General features: G+C 33.4%; 1 protein-coding gene across 1 annotated transcript; it reads left to right on the top strand.

The window, feature by feature from the left end:
- Positions 1 to 14,849: 14,849 nt before the first annotated feature.
- Positions 14,850 to 19,837, top strand: LOC110661411 (S-adenosylmethionine synthase 1). Its single transcript, XM_021820034.2, has 2 exons — positions 14,850 to 15,365; positions 18,505 to 19,837. Exons 1-2 carry the CDS (start codon positions 15,102 to 15,104, stop codon positions 19,690 to 19,692), a joined length of 1,452 nt encoding a protein of 483 aa, XP_021675726.2. The 5' UTR covers positions 14,850 to 15,101; the 3' UTR covers positions 19,693 to 19,837.
- The last annotated feature ends 3,508 nt before the right edge of the window (positions 19,838 to 23,345 follow it).

Here is a 23,345-nt window from a genome sequence, read left to right as displayed (position 1 = left end):
AGGCTTAAAACACACTTCTATATCAACAAACAATATATCTACAACTCAATCACATCACACAACCCCTCCTGGGCCCATCCAAACAGTAATCAATCACAACATGTAAAATTGCAGTTTAGTCCTCATAATTTAACCCTCTTGCAAAAACTACCCAAATGAGTGCTAAAAATTTTAAAACTTTGCCCCGCGGTCCTTAGCAATATTTCTATGCTAATGCAAAAAGAATCATAATTTTTTGAGCTACCACGAATATTTTATGAATTTTTAATCCAATTTAAGCACTAGAAAATCACGAAAAAGCAAGGTTCGGGTTTACCTATGCCGATTCTGACTCCGGAAACGCGCTTGGAACATCTGACAATGGTGGGATAGCCAAAATCTCGATTCAATTCCAAGACTTTTTCGGTAGCCGGTCTGTCTGGCTAGAATTTCACAGACCCGGGTAATAGTCGAATTTCCACGAATTGAAGGTATCTACACGAAGCCCACAATACGGGGGTTAGTATATAATTTTTACGGAATTTTCTAAGCTCATTTAATGCTCGAAAAAACACTACGAAGTTTCGCGGGACCCATCGAAAAATGGTGTCGAAAAATTTTGAAATTTATATTACCGCGAAGCTCTCGACGAGTGGAGCACTCTGGAACTCTCGGTTTTCTTGTGGGGTTCATGGTTTGCGAGAAATCTAGCCCAAAAGTCGAAATGGGCTAAAACTTCCCGGATAAAAATTAGGCAAACCGCTCGATGGATTTTGGTGTTCTTGGTGTCTATGGAAAGCTCTCGAGGTTTAGATGGTGTTTGACACAAGACCCGGCCCAATTGGTGGCAGGATCGGCTGGATTTTGGCCGGGAAGGTGAGGCGTTGCGCACTCACAGGGGAGCAGTTCGCGCGGGTTTTTCGGCCGCCTGGGACGTCAGCCGGCCGTGGGGAGGCACTGAGGCGGTGCGCCAGCGAGGTGGGGAGGCTGGGGAAATGGCAGCGCGGCTTGGGGAGGAGGGAGGAGAGAGAGGGAGAGAGGTCAGGACGCGCGGGGAAAGAAAGAAGAAGAAAAGAAAGGCCGGTCCGATTCGATCGGTCCGATCCAATCCGGTCCAGTTCGATTCCGCCGGTCCGATTCAGAATATAAAATTTTGAATTTTTACTATGCCTTGGGACCGAAAACGAAGCCCAAAAATTTCTAAAAAATTCTAGAAAGCTCAAAAATATTCGTAGACTCCAAATATAATTTTAGTTTTGCCACGTGGTTTTTAAATTAATTTTTAAAAATCATCAAAGTTTTATATTTTCGGGAAATCAAACCCGATTTTTAAAATCCAAAAAATTTCAAATAATTTCCTAAAATTTAAATAAAATAAAATATTAATATTACTCACAAAATAATAAATTTAAAAATTTGGGGTGTTACACCTTGCATGACTTGAAACCAAATCTAGGTTATTGAATATATAGTTTAAGTTAAATTTATATTTAAAGTGTTTAAATATGAATTTAATTATGAAAAATTAATTAATAGAGATTAATTAATTAATCTCTAGTGAGTTTAAACTATACATCCAATTAGTGATGAGTCTAGTGAGTCACACACATGCACAAGTAATCACCAAGTTAAATGTGATTTAATTAATTAGTTAAAGAGTTTAATTAATTAATTAATTAGGTTTGGTTTGCAATTAGATTGCAAAGTCCCTAGCATGGCTTGAAACTAAATCTAGGTTATTGGATGTATAGTTTATGTTAAATTTATATTTAAAGTGTTTAAATATGAATTTAATTATGAGAAATTAATTAATAGAGATTAATTAATTAATTTATATTTGATATAAATTGATTAGAAGAAGAGAAATAATTATTTTGGATTGAGAACTCAAAATTGAGACACAAGAGTATTTTGGCTATTTCATAGGATGACATGTGGCATCATGAGATGGTGACACATGGCACTGCACATAAACTTGCCAATTGTCTTTTAATCATATAAGATGATCAAAGTCAATATTAAATTTAAGTTTGACACTTGGCACAATGTGATTAGGTCAATTAAATTAAGAGCCAATCAGAAAGTGACATGTGGCAAGAGTTTTAAGTGGTGACCTAGCTATATAAAGGAAAGGATGAAAAGAAAAATTACAAGCTGCTGTTTTTCTTTTGTGCTGCCACCCAAAGAGCCTCTCCCCTCTCTTCTTCTTCATCTCTCACCAATTCAAAGAGAATAACCAATATTCTCTTGAATTAAAATTACTAGAAATTATTTCTAGTATCCTGTATGCATCTGTAATCTCTCTAAAGGCAAAACCTGAATTTCTAATTGATTGGAAAGGCTTGAGAAGCTGTTCAAGGGGCTGCCATTATTGTTCTTGGTGTGGACAAGCTAGAGAGACAACATCTGGCATCCTAGGCGCATCCCAAAGGTGCCAAACACAACTGCAGTGCATCAAAAGGTTAGTGCACTTATTCTTGATCTAATCTAGGATTCTAATGAATTAATCTGTTAATTCTAAAATCTTAGATGGCAAATGTAGATCCAAAAATATATTAAAAGAGTTTTAATATGTTGTTTAACATTGAAATCAAATAGATAAACAATGAATCTTGCATGATGCATGACATCCTAGAAGAAAAATTTTGAATTTAATGATATAAACTTATGTTTTTCATGCTTTCACTCCTACAATTGGTATCAGAGCCACTATATTTGCCATTTAGATTGTTGATTATATGATTTAATTGTGTGATTTGATCATGAGATGATTGATTCATTGCTGGTTGCAAGGAATAGGTGGCGGCATGGAGATAAACTCCACTGGTGCACATGGTTTGGTGCATCCAACCATGCGCATGGCTTTGGGCTTGTTTGTGGGCTTGGTTTCAAAGGCCCATAATTAGGCCTATGACTAATTAAAGTGTTTAATTAGGAGTTTTAATCATACAATTAAATTTTAATTCAAATCTAAATTTTTAAAATTATTTGAATGTGATTCAAATCTGAATTTTTAAATTTGTTTGAATGTGATTCAAATATGAATTTTTAAATTTGTTTGAATCATATTCAAATCTGGATTTTTAAGTTGAATATGAGATATTCAATTTAATTTAAGTATGTATGTTTTATTTAATTGTTAAATAGTGATATGCATGATGGATGATCATGAACAATAAAAGACCAATGTGATTTGATTAATTTCTTTTATATTTCTTTGGGTTGTAAATTAATTAATTTATTTTGGTGGCATGTATAATAAAGGTTGTAATATTTTTAGGTTGTAATTTCATTTATTTAGTTCTTGTAAATTCGCCTTGGTATGCCAAGGATTACTATGTAATTGGATTGCAAGAAGGTCAAGGAGGCCAACCGCATTGGTGAGACCAGTGGGAGGAATTCAAGATCAAGTGTTGATTATGTACTCCTTTAGCAACTCTTATAATATGAATGAATGAAATGCACCTAGGAATGCCTTGATTCAATTCTTGGTGGCTCAGAATTGAATCCCTTAGAAAGTCCATGATCATACCATATTTATTACTCGTGAATGCATGAGATGTATGAAATGTATGCAAGTATATGATATATGCATGGTAATTGGATAATGTGCAAAGTGAGACCTTAATAGTAATTAGGACAACCACAAAATCTTCCAATTAAATGATTAAGTTGGAAATGGTATAATTAAAGTAATTATAACATGGGCCCTCCATTGGGGCAATTATTTTAAAAAATTTTAAATACTTGCATATGATGCAATTAATTTAAGAGATTTTCTTAAGAATAATTGTTAAGCATGAGATGTTATAAATATGTAAATGGTTTGGTGGCCAATATTGGATGTACCTGAGGACATTAAAATTATTTGCATAATTACTAGCTCAATGAGATCAACTTAACTAATGCAAGATAAGTCAACAATGGATGTACCTGAGATTTTGAGCATTAGGAGTTAGGTAAAGGATTGAACCTCACATAAGATGTGATGGGCAAGGAGTTGCTTACTTATAGTTTATTGTAATTCCAATAATGGATGTACCTGAGGATGATCAATAGGATTATAAGAATTCAATCATCCACTAGAAATCCATCCAACTAGGATTTCTGTTTTCTATTTTGGAAGTGTAGGATTCGCCAAGTTAGTGGGAGGACCAATTTGATTAAAAGACCATAATCATTTTGGTTAATTACATGATACATTTACTAATTAATCTGGTTATTTTCTATAGTTAATTTTCTGATAATAATGAACACATCACAACCACCACTATCCAATATCCTTACAAGCATATTTGATTGCAATAGGTTGACAGGACCTAATCTATCTGATTAGCTAAGAAATTTGAAACTTATCCTAAACCTTGAACATATAGGATATGTTTTAGACTCAAATGTTCCTAGTCCCTTACCTTCAGAGGCTACTCAAGAGGAACATGAAACTTTGGACAAGTGGAAGGAGCATGATATGAGAGCCAAGTGTTACATGCTTGCTTCTATGACTAATGAGTTACAGAAGCAGCATGAGAACATGCACAGTGTGAGTGAGATCCTCCTTCACCTACAAGAGTTGTATGGTGAGCACAGCAAGAATGCTAGGTATGAGATATCTAGACAGTTGTTCCGCATAAGGATGTCTGAGGGACAGAATGTTGGGGATTATGTCCACAAGATGCTTCGGCTGATTGAGCAGTTGGAACATCTTGACTTTAACATGGATTTCCAATTGCAGACAGATTTGATCCTTCAGTCCCTTCCTGAGTCATTTGGGAATTTTGTGACAAATTTCCATATGACTAAATAGGAATGCACCTTGGCTGGTTTACTCAACATGCTGGTTATTGCCCAAAAGAATATGCCGGGCAATAAAGGAAAATAAGTAGCTTTGATTGCATCTTCTTCTGCTGGAAAGTCCAACAAGAAGAAGGGCAATAATAAAAAGAAACCTCAAATTCCTGGTCCTTCCAAGAAGATAGCTAAACAGAAGGGGAAGACTAAAGCTGATGGAGGCAAAGGAAAGTGTTTCCCCTGCCAGCAGGATGGGCACTAGAAAAGGAACCGCCCAGAGTATAGCAATCTAAAAGAATGCAATGTCATGATGAAAATCAACTCAAATTCAAAATATGTTTAGCGCTTAAGATTAGGTCATGTTGCAGAAGATAGGATTACAAAGCTAGAGAAAATGGAGATTTTATCCTCATTGGGTTCTGAACTTACTCCAACTTGTGAATCTTGTCTTCAAGGCAAAATGACTAGACCACCCTTTTTTGGACAAGGACTAAGAGTTGAAAATATTTTGGAGTTAATAGATAGTGATGTATGTAGCCCATTTAAAGAAATGGCTAGAGGCGGTTTACATTATTTTATTACCTTTACTGATGATAAATCAAGGTTTGGGTATTTGTATTTAATGAAATACAAAACATAAATCCTTTGAAAAGTTCAAAGAATTTAAATCTGACGTAGAAAATTAAACAAGAAAAAGTATTAAAGCCCTTCGATCAGATCATGGAGGTGAATACTTGAGTACTGATTTTGATGAATACTTTAAAGAGCGTGGCATTATTTCCCAGCTGACTCCTCCAGGAACACCACAGCTGAATGGTGTATCTGAAAGGAGAAATCGTACCCTATTGGATATGGTACGTAGTATGATGAGCTATACTGATATGCCAATCTCTTTTTGGGGATTTGCGTTAGAATCAGCTTTGTATATTTTGAATAGGATTCCATCAAAATCAGTATCTTCCACACCTTATGAGATATGGCATGGAAGAAAATCAAGTATTAAGCATGTTAAGATTTGGGGTTGTCCAGCTTATATCAAAATGCTGAACACTGATAAATTAGAAACCAGATCAGAAAAGGGTCGATTTGTTGGATATCCAAAAGATAGTTTTGGATATTATTTTTATTTGCTTACATCACAAAAGGTTGTGGTAAGTAGATATGTCACATTTTTTGAACAACAGTTTGTTTAAGAAGGAAACAAAGAAAGGCAAATAGAATTAGAATTGGAGAATTCTGACCAACCAATAGATCAGATGGATATAGATCCATCTAGTCAACCTACACCTATTGATGAAAGATCTACAGTTGTTCCTCGTAGATCAACCAGGATATCTCATCCACTAGTGAGATATGATTTTCTTCATGAAGAAGAACAAGACTTGTCTACTCATGAAGAAGTAGATCATGGAAATGATCTACTTACCTATGAAGAAGCTATATCAGATATAAACTCTTCAAAATGGATTGATGCTATGAAATCCGAAATTGATTCCATGTATAAGAATCAAGTTTGGGATCTTGTTGACCCACCTAAAGGTATTGTACCTATAGGGAACAAATGGGTTTTTAAGAAGAAAATTGGTTCTGATGGAAATGTAAAGACCTATAAAGCAAGGCTAGTAGTGAAAGGTTTTGCCAAAGGCAAGGAATCGACTATGAGGAGACTTTCTCGCCTGTTGCCATGGTTAAATCAATTAGGATTCTATTAGCAGTAGCTGCATACTATGATTATGAGATTTGGCAGATGGATGTCAAAACAGCTTTTCTCAATGGATACATTGAAGAAAACATTTTCATAGAATAACCTAGGTGTTTTTGAATCCTAAAATGGTTCCAAAGTGCGCAACCTAAAGCGATCTATTTATGGGTTAAAAACAAGCTTCGAGGAGATTGAACATCCTTTTTGATGAAGCCATTAAGTCATTTGGTTTTATCAAAAATGAGGATGAACCATGTATATATAAGAAGGTTAGTGATAGGGTTGTTCACTTTCCTTGTCTTATATGTGGATGATATTCTGCTGATGGGTAATGACACAGATATGTTGACAACTGTAAAGGTATGGTTGTCAAATACATTCTCCATGAAAGACTTAGGAGAGGCAACCTATATTCTTGGGATTCGCATCTATAGAGATAGAGTGAAAAGAATAATTGGTTTATCCCAAAGTCTATACTTGGAAAAGGTGTTAAAGAGGTTTAACATGCTTGATTCCAAGAGAGGATTGTCACTAGTGAGACATTGTATCCACCTTTCTAAAGAGATGTCTCCAAAGAAGAGATAAAATGGCCAAGATTCCATATGCTTCGGCTATTGGAAGTTTGATGTATGTAATATTGTGTACTAGGCCATATATTACATATGTTGTTAGTTTGACTAGCAGGTATTAACCCAATCCAAGTTTGGAAAACTGGATAGCTGTCAAGAACATCTTTGAGCACTTGAGAAGAAGTAAGGATTTATTCTTGATTTATGGAAATGGTGACTTGCAATTGGATGGTTCTGATTTCCAATCAGATATTGATGATAAAAAGTCTAACTCTGGGTTTGTGTTCATTTGTAATGGAAGTGCAGTCAGTTGAAAGAGTTCCAAACAGAGTATGATTGCTGATTCCACTACTAAGGAGGAGTACATTGCTGCGTCAGACGCTGCAAAAGAGGCTGTTTGGATATTAGGAACCCCGGTCTCACCAGAAATCTAAACACATGGAAAGGCACTACCACATTATCAGAGAGATAGTTGGGTAAGGCGATGTAGTCATGCAGAAAATAGCATCAGCTGAAAATCCAGCTGATCCATTCACTAAGCCTTTGTCACAAGCACAGTTAAACCGACATCTTGAGAAGATGTGTCTAAGGTATTGTAATGAATGGCTCTAATGCTAGTGGGAGATTGTTAGTAGTATGCCCTAGAGCATATTATTTAGTATGTATCTTGTACATGTTTTATTAATTAAAAGATATTTTCACTTTTCCGTTTACATAATATATTTATGTGTAATAGAAAAGGTCCATTGATATTTTGTTAGAAATTCTATTCTTAAGTTGTTAAGAATATGAGTAACAGTATTTCTAGCACAAAGTATTATAAATTGGTTCACAATCGAGGATACTTCACACAGAACATGACTTATCCAGAAAGATTGTATTTATGTTTGTTCCCAATGTATTTATATGAGATATAAATAAGATGGAATGGTGAATCTCATGCCATATAATAAACATGATAGGCACTTATGCATGATAAGTAGGCCAAACCAATGACATTTATGATAACCACATGGAGTTTACTCTTGTCAATATATTGTCATAAATCATATTAGTGCATATAATCTTTAGACCTGAGATAGCATAGTTATCTTGTATATAGGTGGTTTGAGTTCGATACTTCTTTCATACTTGTACTGTGTATGGGTATATGGGCATATGTTGGCTTCTACTAGTTATATATGGAGGTAGGTGTTGATCAACATGGAATTTGTTACCCTAAGTAAATAGGGATAAAATCCTATGTTTATTTAATTGTTCTTGATGTTTCAAGTTCTTGGCCATGATAGATAGATTTAATCAGAAAAGAGTTTCTGATGAGAAAATCTTTTTAATCAAGAACTGGAATTAAAAGAGAACATAATATTCATAGCAAATGGGGTTTAACATAAACCATGACTCCAGCTAGAATTAGGATTTTGTAACAGAGAGATTCTAGTGCATGGTAACATATGATTATAGGTTCATTTAAAGTAAACCTTATTACTAATTGGGTGGCCATGGCATGCTATGCTAGGTGTTAACCATGGTCTATGAGGTGCATAAAATGATTTAGAGAAATCATTTATGATAAGAAAGAGTTCTGATGATATTAAAGGTTGATATCATATCTCATTGCCAATTGGTGATGAGTCTAGTGAGTCACACACATACACAAGTAATCACCAAGTTAAATGTGATTTAATTAATTAGTTAAAGAGTTTAATTGATTAATTAAATAGGTTTGGTTTGCAATTAGATTACAAAGTCCCTAGCATGGCTTGAAACCAAATCTAGGTTATTGGATGTATAGTTTAAGTATGAATTTAATTATGAGAAATTAATAAATAGAGATTAATTAATTAATTTATATTTGATATAAATCGATTAGAAGAAGAGAAATAATTATTTTGGGTTGAGAACTCAAAATTAAGACACAATGATATTTTGGTCATTTCACAGGGTGACATGTGGCACTACACATAAGCTTGCCCATTGTCTTTTAATCATGTAAGATGATCAAAGTCAAGATTAAATCTAAGTTTGACACTTGGCACAATGTGATTAGGTCAATGAAACTAAGAGCTAATCAGAATGTAACATGTGGCAAGGGTTTTAAGTGGTGACCTAGCTATATAAAGGAAATGATGAAAAGAAAAATTACAAGCTGCTATTTTTCTTTTGTGCCGCCACCCAAAGAGCCTCTCCCCTCTCTTCTTCTTCATCTCTCATTAATTGAAAAAGAATAACCAATATTCTCTTGAATTAAAATTACTAGAAATCGTTTCTAGTGTCCTGTATGCATCTGTAATCTCTCTAAAGGCAAAACCTGAATTTCTAATTGATTGGAAAGGCTTGAGAAGCTGTTCAAGGGGCTGCCATTGGTGATCTTGGTGTGGACAAGCTAGAGGGACAAGGCGCATCCCAAAGGTGCCAAACACAACTGCAGTGCATCAAAAGGTTAGTGCACTTGTTCTTGATCTAATCTAAGGTTCTAATGAATTAATCTGTTAATTCTAAAATCTTAAATGAAAAATGTAGATCCAAAAACATATTAAAAGAGTTTTAATATACTGTTTAATATTAAAATCAAATAGATAAACAATGAATCTTGCATGATGCATGACACCCTAGAAGAAAAATTTTGAATTCAAATATATAAACTTATATTTTTCATACTTTCGCTCCCACAATTTGGATATTTCTACATTAAATTATGACCAAATGAACAAACATTGTTCATTTGGTCAATTTTCCAGGGTAGTATGTATGTTACTCGGATTAGGTCAATTATTAGGGCAACTTAGGTTAGTTTTCTAAACATGGCTTCTTCACAAAAAATGTGTCTTAAGGTCTTAAATTTCATCTCCAATTGGCCTCACACCAATTGGAGCTATCTAGCTCTACTTATGTTCATTTAAACACACTGGACTCATAAACAACACTCCCAATTCAATTTCTCCCAACTCCCAAACTTCAATCGGTATTTAAGGCACTTATAATTGTCAACAAATCACCTCAATAAGATTAATTTCAAGCATACCACAAAATCCTCAATTTATGATCAAAACCCTAATTCAATATATCTTAATTCATACAAAGTCCTCCCATACAACTTCTAATACACTTTTAGTCATCAATCATCATCATTAAGCAAGTTTATATTCAAAAATTCATCAAACTCTTATGGTCATCAAGGCTACCGAATTTTTGGTCTTTCCAATACCCATGGTTTTCTTAATTTTTTTCATGCAATATCAACTCCTCGTGACCTCAATTCATGGTTTAATAAAGGAAGGAAGGGAGAGTAAGCACTAACCTCACTTTAACCACTTCTTGCACTTGTAGAAACTTTGGAATTTCCTCACTTTTTGATAATCAAAATGTTCCTCTTGATGTGGGGATAAATTTTAGTAAAGGGGCTTAGAGATTTTGGTGGATGGATAAAGAGAAAATTCAAGCTTAAAGCTTGAAAATATGGTATAGAAAAATGGCCATGGAGGTTCGGTCAAGAGGTTGAAGGTGAAGAGCATAATGCTTTTTGCTATTTTTGACTTCTTTTTTCTTATTTAATGTCTTATAGATGTGTTTGTTAAATTTTGATTAGCTAACGGGTTTTAATTACATTAAGCTTACATAATGCTTATGTAATAACTAAGTTTAAATTCATTTTTCTTTTTCTTTCTCTTGTAATCAATTTTTATTAAATTACTATCAATATTTACTCACATTTTATGTCATATAATTCACTTACCTAAATGAACAAGTTGGTCAAAAATCGTCTCTGAAGGAAAAATGATCAAAATGTCCTCTGTTTGGCTTATTGAGCCAAAATCGTCTGTACTATTGATAAAATTCCAGAAGCATTTTCTTGGCATTCTAATGCTACCTAGGGCTCCGTAACTCTTCTCTGAAGTTTCAAAAATTATTTCACGAAATTTCCCTTGGGTTTAGGGATACTAGCTGTGAAGACAACAACTTCCCGTTAGGGTCACCCATCACCGGGGTATCAACTCATTTAACTTTATTGTATTTCATTTCTAAAATTTTTTCTTAATTTTTCTTACTATTATTTGGTCTATTTATGACTCCTCACTCTAGTTTACATGTAGTTCCAGACATTCTGACTTTCTTAACAGCCATTGGTTACCAGAATAGTCGAATGCACGGACTAGCTAAAGTGAGAGTGTTACATTAGTTTTAGCAAATTACTCCCAATAGCAACCACTTTTCATAAAAAAAAAAAATTCTCAAGCCAATTCAGTGTTTAGCCTTGGTTCCACCCCAGCAATTCTGCCCCCTCGAATCAGCTCACCAATATTGAATTCTTTCTTCACTTTCATTTTGATTTCATGCTTTGATCATCAATTCCTTCATTTTCATCACAAAACATCATTTTAGATTATTGAATTAGGGTTTGTGTTTGAGTTTGGGTGAAAGAAAATGAAGGAAAAGAGAGAGAGAGGTTCGGCTGATAAGGATGGAAGGAAGAAGACATCAATTTTTGTCATTTATATGTCTATATATATATATATATCATTTCTTTATATATGTCTTTTTGCCATTGGTCCCCTTTAATTAGTGATTAATTAACTTAATTAATCACACTTAATGATCTTAATTAAACTCAATTAGATGCTAAGTTGAAATTTTTTAATTTTCTCTCTGAAACTTCATTAATTTTGTAACAAAGTCCATATGTATCTTTTTCAAATTTTCAATTTAACCTCTTATTTAATCCAATTTACATACCATATTCAATATTTAGTTTTTCATTGAAATATACTGAATACGATCTATAAATTCAGAGCATTACAATTAGAGCCACCTCAATGACTTCAGTCACTACCACCACTAAAGAAGACCAGAAGCTGGAGGCTTATTTCACCTGCCCAATTTCAAGCCACTGTAGCCGTTCACAGTGAAGGAAGGCAAGACGTTAGATATTCTTGGTGCTTCCTTCGCCTTGGTTTTACAGTTGGGCACAAGCATTTTAATTTTAGGGTATGTTGAGAACATCAACATAGCTTCATTGAATGCCTGGTGTGTGTATCTTCACAACCCATTTTCTGAAATAGGCGGCCCAGTAGATCTAAGGTTTGGGGACCATTGGAGTACAATTCTCTTTCCTTAAACCAAAATTTTTACACGGAGCAAAAGTGTTAGCTGTACGTGCACTCATCATCAATTGAAATCTCTACGCCTTTTTTATTTGGGGAAATTACCTAGAAAATCTAGATTTTAAAGATTTTTTGCGATTCCACTCTCACTTTACTAAAAAATATCAATTAAACTCTGTTTTGTCCAATACATTCTACCGTCAATAATGTCGTTAAGAGCAAATGGAAATACCACGTTAAATATCCTTTATCCTCTGATTAATTCACTTATGCTTTAATTTAGTCAAATTAATTGAAATTAAAAAATAAAATAAAATAAAAAGATGATCGGCTTATACAATATATACAGTAAAAATTAAAATTTGTATATTTATATTTTAAATTTATAATAAATTTAGATATAGGTAAATTTTTACAGTGGTTAAAACTACAATATTGAATTCACCAATTCTATTTCCCTATATGTTTGCCTTATATTAGAAGAGGAAAAGAGCAGTAGGGATTGATTGAAGAGAAGCTAGAGCCAAACAACATCCCATTTTCGTCAATTGATTGAAGAGAAGCTAGACCCATGTGCTTGGAACGATATAGGCAACTGGTTCAGCCCTAATTTTGCAAATATAGTAATCTGACGTTGCATCCGATGAGCGACTCTGTGTTACCTCTCTTGGAAGTCTGATGAGTGACTCAATCCGACATTGAGATAGTTCAAATGGGTGGAGATTATGGAAAGCGATGTGGATGAAAGGAATATATGATTAAACTTATTCCATCTTATCACTGCAGACACAACTAGAAGAAATTAAGGCAAAGAAGAGACGTTTGGAGAAGAAGTCAAACGAACCCACCACACATATCAAGGAGAAGATATGAGCAAAGGGCAATTGAGAACAAGGATTTGAGATGGAAGTCCATCTTGGATTTGAACGACTGAAACTTTTTTTTTTTCCCTTAATTTTCTTTAAAATATGAAAAATTTTATTTTAATATTTTGTAAAGGATGTTAATAATTTTAACATTTTTTTATTACATTCGTAAAAAAATCTTAATATTAATTTATTTATAATATATAGGCTCTATTTATTTTCGGAGTGTTCGATTTGGAGTCTGTTAAGGAATTGGAATTAAATTAAAATTTTAATATGATTTTAATTCAGTTTTTAATTATTTTATTTTTAATTTGGTACGGTTTTCGACTTTTCGATTTCAATTCAATTTGGTATAATTGAGATTTAGTTTTTAATTTTTGAAATAATTTTATATAATTATTTTATTAAAAAGTTATTTTTGAATTAACATTTAAATTTTGAATTGAGTTATTAATACATAATATATCATATAATATAACTTTTAATTATTTCTAAGTTATTTTTAAATTACATAACTTTTAACTATAAGGTACATATATAATTTAAAATTAAGTATATTTTATAATATAATGATATAAGTATATATTTTAATTATTTATTAATTATATAATATTTAACTATAAGATATAAATATAATTATGAATTATCATAGTACATTTATAATTAAGAATTATAAAGTAATTTAATATATTTATAAATAAAATTATTAAAAAATATAAAAAATATAATATTAGATTATATTTCGTTAAATATATAAATATATACAATTATATTAAAATATATAATACATTTAAAAAAATCATAGAAAAATATAAGTATAAATTTAGTTTTTGATTTAATTACAGTTTAATATGGTTCTAATTCAGTTTTGATACGGTTCTGATTCAGTTGTTAGTAAAAAATTAGAATCGAATCAAAGTATCAAAATAATTTTAATTCGGCATAGTTCTTATCGGTTTTGTATAATTTTTCGGTTCTGTATAGTTTTTCATTTCTGTTCAAAACTCTCAAGAACTGTATTTTCAGTAATTTATTTGATAAAAAATAATTTATATATTAAAAAATAAAAAAATTATGCACATGCAAAGTAAAACTTATCCACATCCGTGCAAGAAAAACACATGCATGATAATCTAATCTTTAAAAATAAAAAAATTAAAAAATAAGTTGAAAAAACTCATTAAAAATTATTAAAATTAATAAAATAACTGCTAATTAATGAAAAATACTGTAAAATTAAATAAATTACTAATAATAATAATGAAAAATTATTTTATAAACTTTTACTAATATTTAATATGTAATGTAATTTTCCTCGCATCATAAACTATAAATTGACTTTGAGTATAGAATAATTATCAAAGACTCATAGACATTCTTTTCATTTATAGCTGTCAAGTACTCCAGACTCAGCACCATCAATGATATACTTTTAATAGGATTAAATAGTAAATTATAATAATAAAAAAAATTTTAAATCAAATGCACTGAAATGATTTTTTTTTTAAATCTTAAACAAAACAATAATAATTTTAACTTATAAATAAGTTTTAAAAATATATAGATTTATTTATTTATAATAATTTTTAAATTTATAAATTAAAAAAATAAATTAAAGATCTAATTTTTTATTTTAATATTTATAAATTTTATAATTATAAATTAATTTAATAAAATAATTATTATATTATTTTTATTTAATTTTAAAAATTTTATTATAAATTTTATTTAATATTTTTTATTTTTTTAATAAAAATATATTTATAATTTAATTTTTTATTAAATATATTAATTATGTATCAGTCATCTATAACTGATTTCCACGAGCTAAACGCCCAATAATTCGGATGTCGGTTAAATAATACAAAGAATTCGATCTCTCTTTAAATTCTCTCTCTTGCCCTTTCCTCTTCCTGTGCATCTCTTTTTGTCTCTTCTCCTTCTTCCTTTCTTCCCCTCTTTCTTCTATTTCCTTCCCCCTTTCCTCTGTTTTCTGTTTTGGGTTGCGGCTCTGCCACAACAATTGGTGTCAGATCAACAAGATCCAACGATCGCAGAGTTTGCGAATTTGAAGTTGGCGAAGAAAAAGCAAAACATGGAGGACCCTAGGATCCAGATTCTTGCGGACCACTTGCAATCTTTGGAGCAGAGGTTTCAAGATGTGAAACAAGAAATGCGTAATCTCAATCAGGAAATGCATTTCAAGTTTGAGAGTTGTACAAAGAGGTTGGAGGACTTGATAATGGAGAAGAACCGAAAAAGTCGAGAAGAATTGAATTGCAAATTTGATCAATTGTTGGAGATGACTGGAGCTTCGCAGTCGAGGAGAAAGGAACCTGTGCTTCCAACTGTTCCTCAGGTAATCTTGGAACCCAATTCGAATGTGAATGGAACTATCGATATTTTGCCTTTACCAAATTCTGGGGTTAGAGAAGCTGGGGATTCAAGAAGCTACTAATATTGATTCTGGATTCATGGACGTCGATGAACAGAATCTTGAAAAAAAAATTAATATAATTTTTGCCCTTAAATCTGATGAAATTGTTGAGAATAATTATGGAGTGTTCGATAAATTTGATTTTACTCCGAGAAAATTTACATCAGAATTATTTTCTTGTTGACGAGCTTGTTCTTAATAAGGGAAGAAATGAACCTGTCAAAGGAAGTTGTGAAAGAACCCATCAGTCTTGTGGCGGATGTGATTTGGAATTGCAATTGAATGATCATTGGGTTTGAAATGTGGAGAAGGCGAAGGAGGAAGATGAATCTTGTCAATGTAGGACCTCTGCCATGAGGGTGTTTGAAAAATGACTAGGTTGCCTTTCTTGAAGTTGCAGTGTTCAGATTCAGCAATTATGAAAAAAGAGGAAATGGAGTAGCAGACTGCGAATTTTGTTTTTCAATCTCAGTTTATTCTTGAGGACAAAGGATGATCTTCGTGGGGAGGGTAATGTTAGCATTGTTGTAGTTGTGCTAGTATAAATATAGAAATTGAGTTGTAATTTCGATATCAATCAAATAATACAAAGAATTCAATTCTCTCTATTTCCCTCTCCCTCTTTATCTCGCTGTCTCTTCTTCTTCTTCTTCTTCTTCGTTCTCTGATCTGGCTTCATCCATTCTTCCCCCTTTCTTCTATTTTCTTCGCCCTCTCTTCTGTTTTTTGTTTGGGTTGTGGCTCTGCCACAACACTTTCTAAATCTTTTCTCTTCTAAGAATTTAAATTACTCTCTTTTGTATTGAAGCATCAATAATCTTTATAATTTTTCTCATAATTCCTCTTTGATATGATCATTCTCTACAGAAATGCTCGAGCAATTTTCTTTCTCACTGCTATGATTTTATCTTATTCCACTGCTAAGATTGTTCCCTCAATAATTCGTAAATTGGTCGACTTTGAAGATATGAAAAAGCAATTTTCTTGTACATAGATTCTTCCCTTTTGTAAACTGTTCTCATAAAGTTTGGAGAAATTTATGTCGATAATATGTTCGCTTCTGTTTTCTATACCGTATTCTTATGCATCTAAGCAAGCTTAGATTTCACGGAGTTGGTTTTCATCATTATTATAAATGCGTCATCCGCCTATGCAGCTCTAGGGAATGGAGATTTTTCTCTTCACCACTGAATGTGTGAACGAAGGTCACCATAAACTCTGTGACCAGATCTCTGATGCGGTGCTAGATGCCTGTCTTAAGAAGATCCTGACAGCAAGGTTTCCTCTGAAACATGCACTAAGACCAACATGTTAATGGTCCTGAGAAAGATTTTTCTCTTCAATGGTGTTCTCCAAAGTTTCTTACCAGCCAAAAAACCCCTTTCAGATGCAAAATTAGCCTTAAGTAGTACCTAGAGACTAGAGTCGACTGAGTTAAGAGTCTGGACCAAAACATGGAGAAAATCCCCGCTCATACATGGCGCATGGCCAGGCCGTGCGCGCCCATTTCTCACGGCCTGGATATGCCTGACCCTCATATATGTATGTATGTTTTTTTTTTCCTTCTACCTTTCTGAAACATGGCATTGAAAGGCACAACACGGCATTGAGGGCACAACACGGCATGGAAGAGGACAACTTTATTAGATACACTGATAGTATTAAAAAATAATAGTACTCTCACACATAGAAAAGTGAATCATTCTTAAAAATATAAAGAATGAATCTCACATTATTATGAGAGACAGTGCATGTGCACTAAACACATCTAATAATTTCTCACTTTCATGGCCTAAAAATCTTGTAAGTCCATGTTGAAATGTGCAGCTACAATAGCAGGCCACGGCAATGAAAATTCTCGAACTTACTAAACACATGTAAAGCGAAAGTAAACTTATCCACATCCATGCAAGATAAACAAGTGCATGATTAAGTTGGAAAAACATATTTATTAAAGCGGTTCACCATCTTGCAAAATTCTGCTATAGGTATAAATTACCGAATAATTGGCTTGTGAATATTTCTATTTCAGTTGTCAATATTTGCTCTTGGAATGTTATGAGGGCCATGTAATGCTTTGAGTAAAAAAAAAAAAAGGAAAAGCATACTAAAAATTTATTAGAATTACTAAATATAATTAATGTTTTCAAAAAATAATAAATATAATTAATTAATACATACATATTATAACTTCTAATAATAGAAAAAACACAATAAATTTTAATAAATTACTCATAATAATAATAAAAGAATATTTTAAAAAATTTTATTAATATTTGATGTAATTTACACTGAATCATATATTGGATATTGACTTAAACATTGAAGTAGTTATAAAAAATCAATTGAGTCTTTTTTTTTTTAATTTTGCAGTATCAAATATTTTAGGACTTGTGACAATATCAATAGTATAATATACGTTTGATATGAAATAAATAAGTTTCTATCAGAAAATAAATTATATTAATAAAAAAAATTTCAAATCTAAAGTGAATTTTTTGAAAGATATTGAACTAATAACAATGGTACGTTTATTGATTTATATTCTCTCGTTTTCTACTTAATAATATTAATTTATCAAAAGTTTTGAATTATTATAAATAATTTATTTTACATAAATATTTAATTAAAGAAATCATGCGTTCTATTGTTATTTTGTTTTCAACTTCACACTCGAACAGGTGAGTGCAGTCTAGAGAAAAATTCCTGTTTGATACGATGATCACTATCTAGAGAAAAATTCTCGAGTAATTTTCTTTCTCACTGCCATGATTTTATCTTATTCCATTGCTATGAGAATCTATTAGGTGTTTGTTCCCTCAGTAATTCATTAATTGGTCCTTTGGGACTACAGAATTTGAAGATATGAAAAAGAAATTTTCTTGTTCATAGATTCTTCCCTTATGCAAGCTTTTCTCTTAAACTTTGAAGAAATTTATCTCGAGAATATGTTCGCTTTTGTTCTCTGTGCTATATGCTTATGCATCTAAGCAAGCTTAGATTTCACGGGGTTGCGTTTCATCCTTATTATTAAGGTGTCTTCTGCCTTTGTGATATGCAGCTCAAGGAAATGGAGACTTTTCTCTTCACCTCTGAATCTGTGAACGAGGGCCACCCTGACAAACTCTGTGACCAGATCTCTGATGCCGTGCTAGATGCCTGTCTTGAGCAGGATCCTGACAGCAAGGTTTCCTGTGACACGTGCACAAAGACCAACATGGTAATGGTCTTGGGAGATATTACCACCAAGGCCAAGGTAGACTATGAGAAGATAGTTCGTGAGGCATGTCGCGCCATTGGATTTGTTTCAGATGATGTTGGTCTTGATGCTGACAAATGCAAGGTCCTAGTAAACATTGAGCAGCGGTTCCCTGATATTACTCAGTGTGTTGGTGGCCATTTCACCAAGCGTCCAGAAGAGATTGGTGCTGGTGACCAAGGCCATGTTTTTGGTTATGCCACTGATGAGACCCCTGAGTATATGCCATTGAGCCATGTTCTTGCCACCAAGCTTGGGGCTCGACTTACTGAGGTTAGGAAGAATGGCATCTGCCCATGGGTAAGACCTGATGGCAAGACGCAGGTTACTGTTGAGTACTACAAGGAAAATGGTGCCATGGTCCCAGTCCGTGTCCACACTGCCCTCATCTCCACCCAGCATGATGAAACTGTCACAAACGACGAGATTGCCGCTGACCTCAAGGAACATGTCATAAAACCTGTCATCCCTGAGAAGTACCTTGATGAGAAGACCATCTTCCACCTTAACCCATCTGGGCGTTTTGTCATTGGTGGTCCACACGGTGATGCAGGACTAACTGGACGCAAGATCATAGTAGACACCTATGGTGGCTGGGGGGCCCATGGTGGTGGTGCTTTTTCAGGGAAGGACCCAACAAAGGTGGACAGGAGTGGTGCTTATATGGTTAGGCAGGCGGCCAAGAGTCTTGTAGCAAATGGTCTTGCTCGCAGGTGTATCGTGCAGGTCTCCTATGCCATTGCTTTGCCTGAGCCTTTGTCCGTCTTTGTGGACACCTACGGAACTGGAAAGATTCCTGACAAAGAGATTCTCAGGATTGTGGAAGAGAACTTCGACTTTAGACCTGAAATGATGACCATCAACCTAGACCTCAAGAGGGGAGGCAACAGGTTCTTGAAGACAGCTGCATATGGACACTTTGGAAGGGATGACCCAGACTTCACCTGGGAGGTTGTCAAGCCCCTCAAGTGGGATAAGCCTCAAGCTTAATAGTGATTTATCCTATCCATGCTGTCAATGCTTGCTTGGCTGGTAGTTGATGAATAATTTGGCTTGTTTTTTTACTGCTGCGCTACAAATATGAAAGAATCTGCAATGGTCTAAATCTCATACATAAGATGTCCTATTCAATTTTCATTCTTCTTTTTCTAATTACCAGTGTCTAAGCTACGGCGACACAAGTGCCATTGAAATACAATCCCAAGGGTGCTTGCCTGCAGGTGTGTCTGTACTGAAGCAGCTGCCACCTGGTTGGATTGGACTACAGTCCACTCCACTTTATGTCCACAGTTAAAATCAATATGTTGCGGAAAAGCGTACCTGCCTCTCTGGATGGCTTTGCAATGCACCACATCCCCTAACCATCATTTGCCTATTAAAGAAAGTAACACTCGCTTGATGCTTGTAATAACTTCAATGTTTGTTAGGCTCAAAATGCCACTAGTCAACAGAACTTACCATCCGGTACTGGTTTCTTCCATGGTATCTCCACTCTATATGGTATGAAACCGAAATGTTAAGGTCTAGAATGAATGCGATTAATGTCGTATAATAAACCATATCATACTATAATAATGGGTAAAATATAATTTTCTCTCACGAGAGCTCTTCCATGCTTCAATTTCCACCTGCACCAACATCTATACAATAAAGATAAAGAAATTGGCCTTCCATTGGTTGGATAATGAAGACAGCCAACATTGCAAAGTTTGGAGGTTTACGCCTATTGTGAAGCCCAGACCCAACAACCAGACCACCCAAGACTCCCACTGGCCCACCAAAAAAATCTAGGTCGACACCAGCTGACTAAGTTTTCTTTCTTAAATTCACAACAATGGCAAATGGCACAGCTTTCATGGATGTATAGCTTGCATCCATCATAATTGCTGATATTTTGCATAGAAAAGCAAAATTTTTCATAAAATCTTCTTTAATGCAACTTCTGTAAAAACTAAAAAAGCACTATTTCTGAATGACGTCTGATTGTTTTCTTTTTTTTTTTTTTTGGATAAAACATGAGAATCCATTACAGGGCTGCGGTTGCATGTGCGTACGTGCTGCAACATCTGCAACGTAAAATAAGAGCAGGACTCTGTTTCTTTTCCCTCCTTCAAATTCAATATCATCTTTTACTTGTTCTATATCTTAATTATCTATCTCTAAGAGCATGTTAATGTTATAACACATAATTAGTTAAGTGATTAGAGATATGCAGAGAGATTTACATTGCTTCTGAACACTTGATTTCTAGCTATATGTTTCTATCAATCATCACTGAGTACTGAGTTTATTCTATAAAGCGAGGAAATTTCTTACTTGCGTTAAGGTATACAAACATTCAATTAGTAAAAAAGTATTTACATGTAAGATCAAGCGAACGAGTGCAAGAAAATATTTAAATATATAGATTACATATGTATTAATTGTATAATATGATTGAATATTAAATAATTAATAAAGAAGCACATGAGATTTTGCGTACCGACCCTAAGCATCTATGACCTGGCCTTCTTTCGAAGTGATTAGTGTCGATGAACAAAAAGGGCTGATGCCAGCTCAAAATTGTCTCCCATTTTATTATCTAATACAAGTAGACCACGTTCATGTCCAGATTAATTTTAGTTAGTTTTATTATTAATTATTCCCAGACTATAGGGGAAGATATACTTACTAGCCAGAGTATGAGTGCACCCTCGTGCCCAAATCATCATACTACTTTCATAGTCATTAATTATTACAATTAATATAATATAAATCCTATTAATTAATTCAAATTATTGTTGAATTTTAGTCTCTGGTTTATTATATTATTATTGCATTCAATTTTCGTGAATAACATTTAACAGAGATTTTTATAATAATTCAATGTGAGAGTGTGTTTTTAGATAATTTTAAAAAATAAATAATTAAAACGTATGTAAAATTAATTTAGATATAGTAATAATTGAATGTAAAAAAAAAAATTAATAATGAAGTTCTTTCAAGTGATTATGAGTGGGGCTTCCCTAGATTTCATATTGCTAATATAATCTTCAAGTGGGTTCGATTTACTATGAAATGCTATCGACGCATCATTACTATGATGGGCACAACTTTCATCGTTTGAAGCAATGCCATGGCATGATTAGGTTAGTGTAAATTAATTAATTATGTTAATCATTCACCCATAAGATCATCATTCTAAATGATTAAACTATCATGTGCCATCACCTTGTGTCCAATTCCCAATATTCTATACAGAAAATCAATGAAAGTCTACCAACCAAACATACCATCCAAATGGTTAGCTTTAAATCATGCATGCATGCAATGCAATTAGACTTGCATTTGCACGTGCAATCCAACTATTAGTGCTTCACGAAACATCGATTCACTGAAAAATCATTCCCCCATCTAAGCAGCGATTCGTTTCACCGTCAATCACATGATGACCAGCTCAGCCAGCCGGTCACATGGTGGGTGAAGATTGCGGACCCACCGGTTCGACCGGAAATCTGGCACTTTTCAGCTTTCCCAGTTGTTGCACATGCACGTGTGGGATATCCCCCTTCATCAACGGCTGGGATTGTTTATTGATCATCCCACGGCTGTGAAGAGTCCGGACGTGAGGTCATCGAAGGTCAGGAGGACGGTTGATGCGAGGAGGGTACAATTGGGATTAAAAAAAAAAAAGAAAAATAAAAGAATTGAGAAAATGATGAGGAGGGGTTGACCGTTGATCAGATCAAGCAAAGACACGGTAACTTTGACCGAAAGTGCACGTGTGCTTTGCTGTCTATGGGTAGTTCATGGTTATAGGGGATAGTGCGCCACGTAGGACCCACGTGAGCGGTAATAATGGAGGCCCAAGTTGCTTATTGGAGCCCCGAGGTTGACACTCACTTGGCTATTCTTCACAATTACTTGATTGCCCTTTCCATTTTCATTCAAAAATTAATTTCGTTTGGATTCCTTTAAAATGTAAGCAGTTGTCCGATCGAACGATATGGAGGTTGTGTGTTGTTAGTGAAGAAAGAGAAAAAAGAATAAAAAGAAAAAAAAAAAAAAAAAAAAATAAATAATTGGCCATTGTTATAGAAGAGAGAAGAGCATCCATCACATCGTGTTGTTGTTTGTTGATTGTTGTTTTTTTTTTTTTATTTGTTTTGGATTTACATTTTTGAAATTTTTTTTTTTTTTTTTTTAATTTTTTTTTTTTTTTTTTTTTTATATTATTTTATTTATTTTATTATTATTTATTAATATTTTATAATTAATATATAATATAAAATTTTTTTTTAATATAATATAATACCCCTTCTCTCTTCATCTTTTATTTGATTATTGCATTTGAATTTGTTATTATTTATTATTTATTTATTTTTTTTTTTTTTTTTTTAATCATCTTTTTCTTTTTCAAAATTTTTAAATTTTTTTTTTTAATTTTTCTGTATAACTTAAGGTTGTCAGTTGTGTGTATTGTGGGTAGCAAAATATGGTTGGTGGGTATCAACTTGCAATTGAAAGGAAGATGAATCTCAAATGGAGGTGACCAACAAAATGAGAAGTCTAATCAAAGGGACCCACGTATAGGGGAGCTGAAACTCTAGCCATGGCATGCCACTGCACAAATGAATTTTTTTTTTTTTTTTTTTGAACTGCCC

This window comes from Hevea brasiliensis, chromosome 9 (genome assembly GCF_030052815.1).
Source record: "Hevea brasiliensis isolate MT/VB/25A 57/8 chromosome 9, ASM3005281v1, whole genome shotgun sequence".
NCBI lineage: Eukaryota > Viridiplantae > Streptophyta > Magnoliopsida > Malpighiales > Euphorbiaceae > Hevea > Hevea brasiliensis.
This window is presented reverse-complemented; position numbering and strand designations above follow the sequence as displayed.

Coding starts and splice junctions, on each gene's coding strand:
- LOC110661411 (XM_021820034.2), top strand. CDS start 15,102: ATGGAGGACCCTAGGATCCAGATTCTTGCGGACCACTTGCAATCTTTG. Junction 15,366..18,504: donor TGCTTCCAACTGTTCCTCAG/GTAATCTTGGAA, acceptor TGTGATATGCAG/CTCAAGGAAATGGAGACTTT.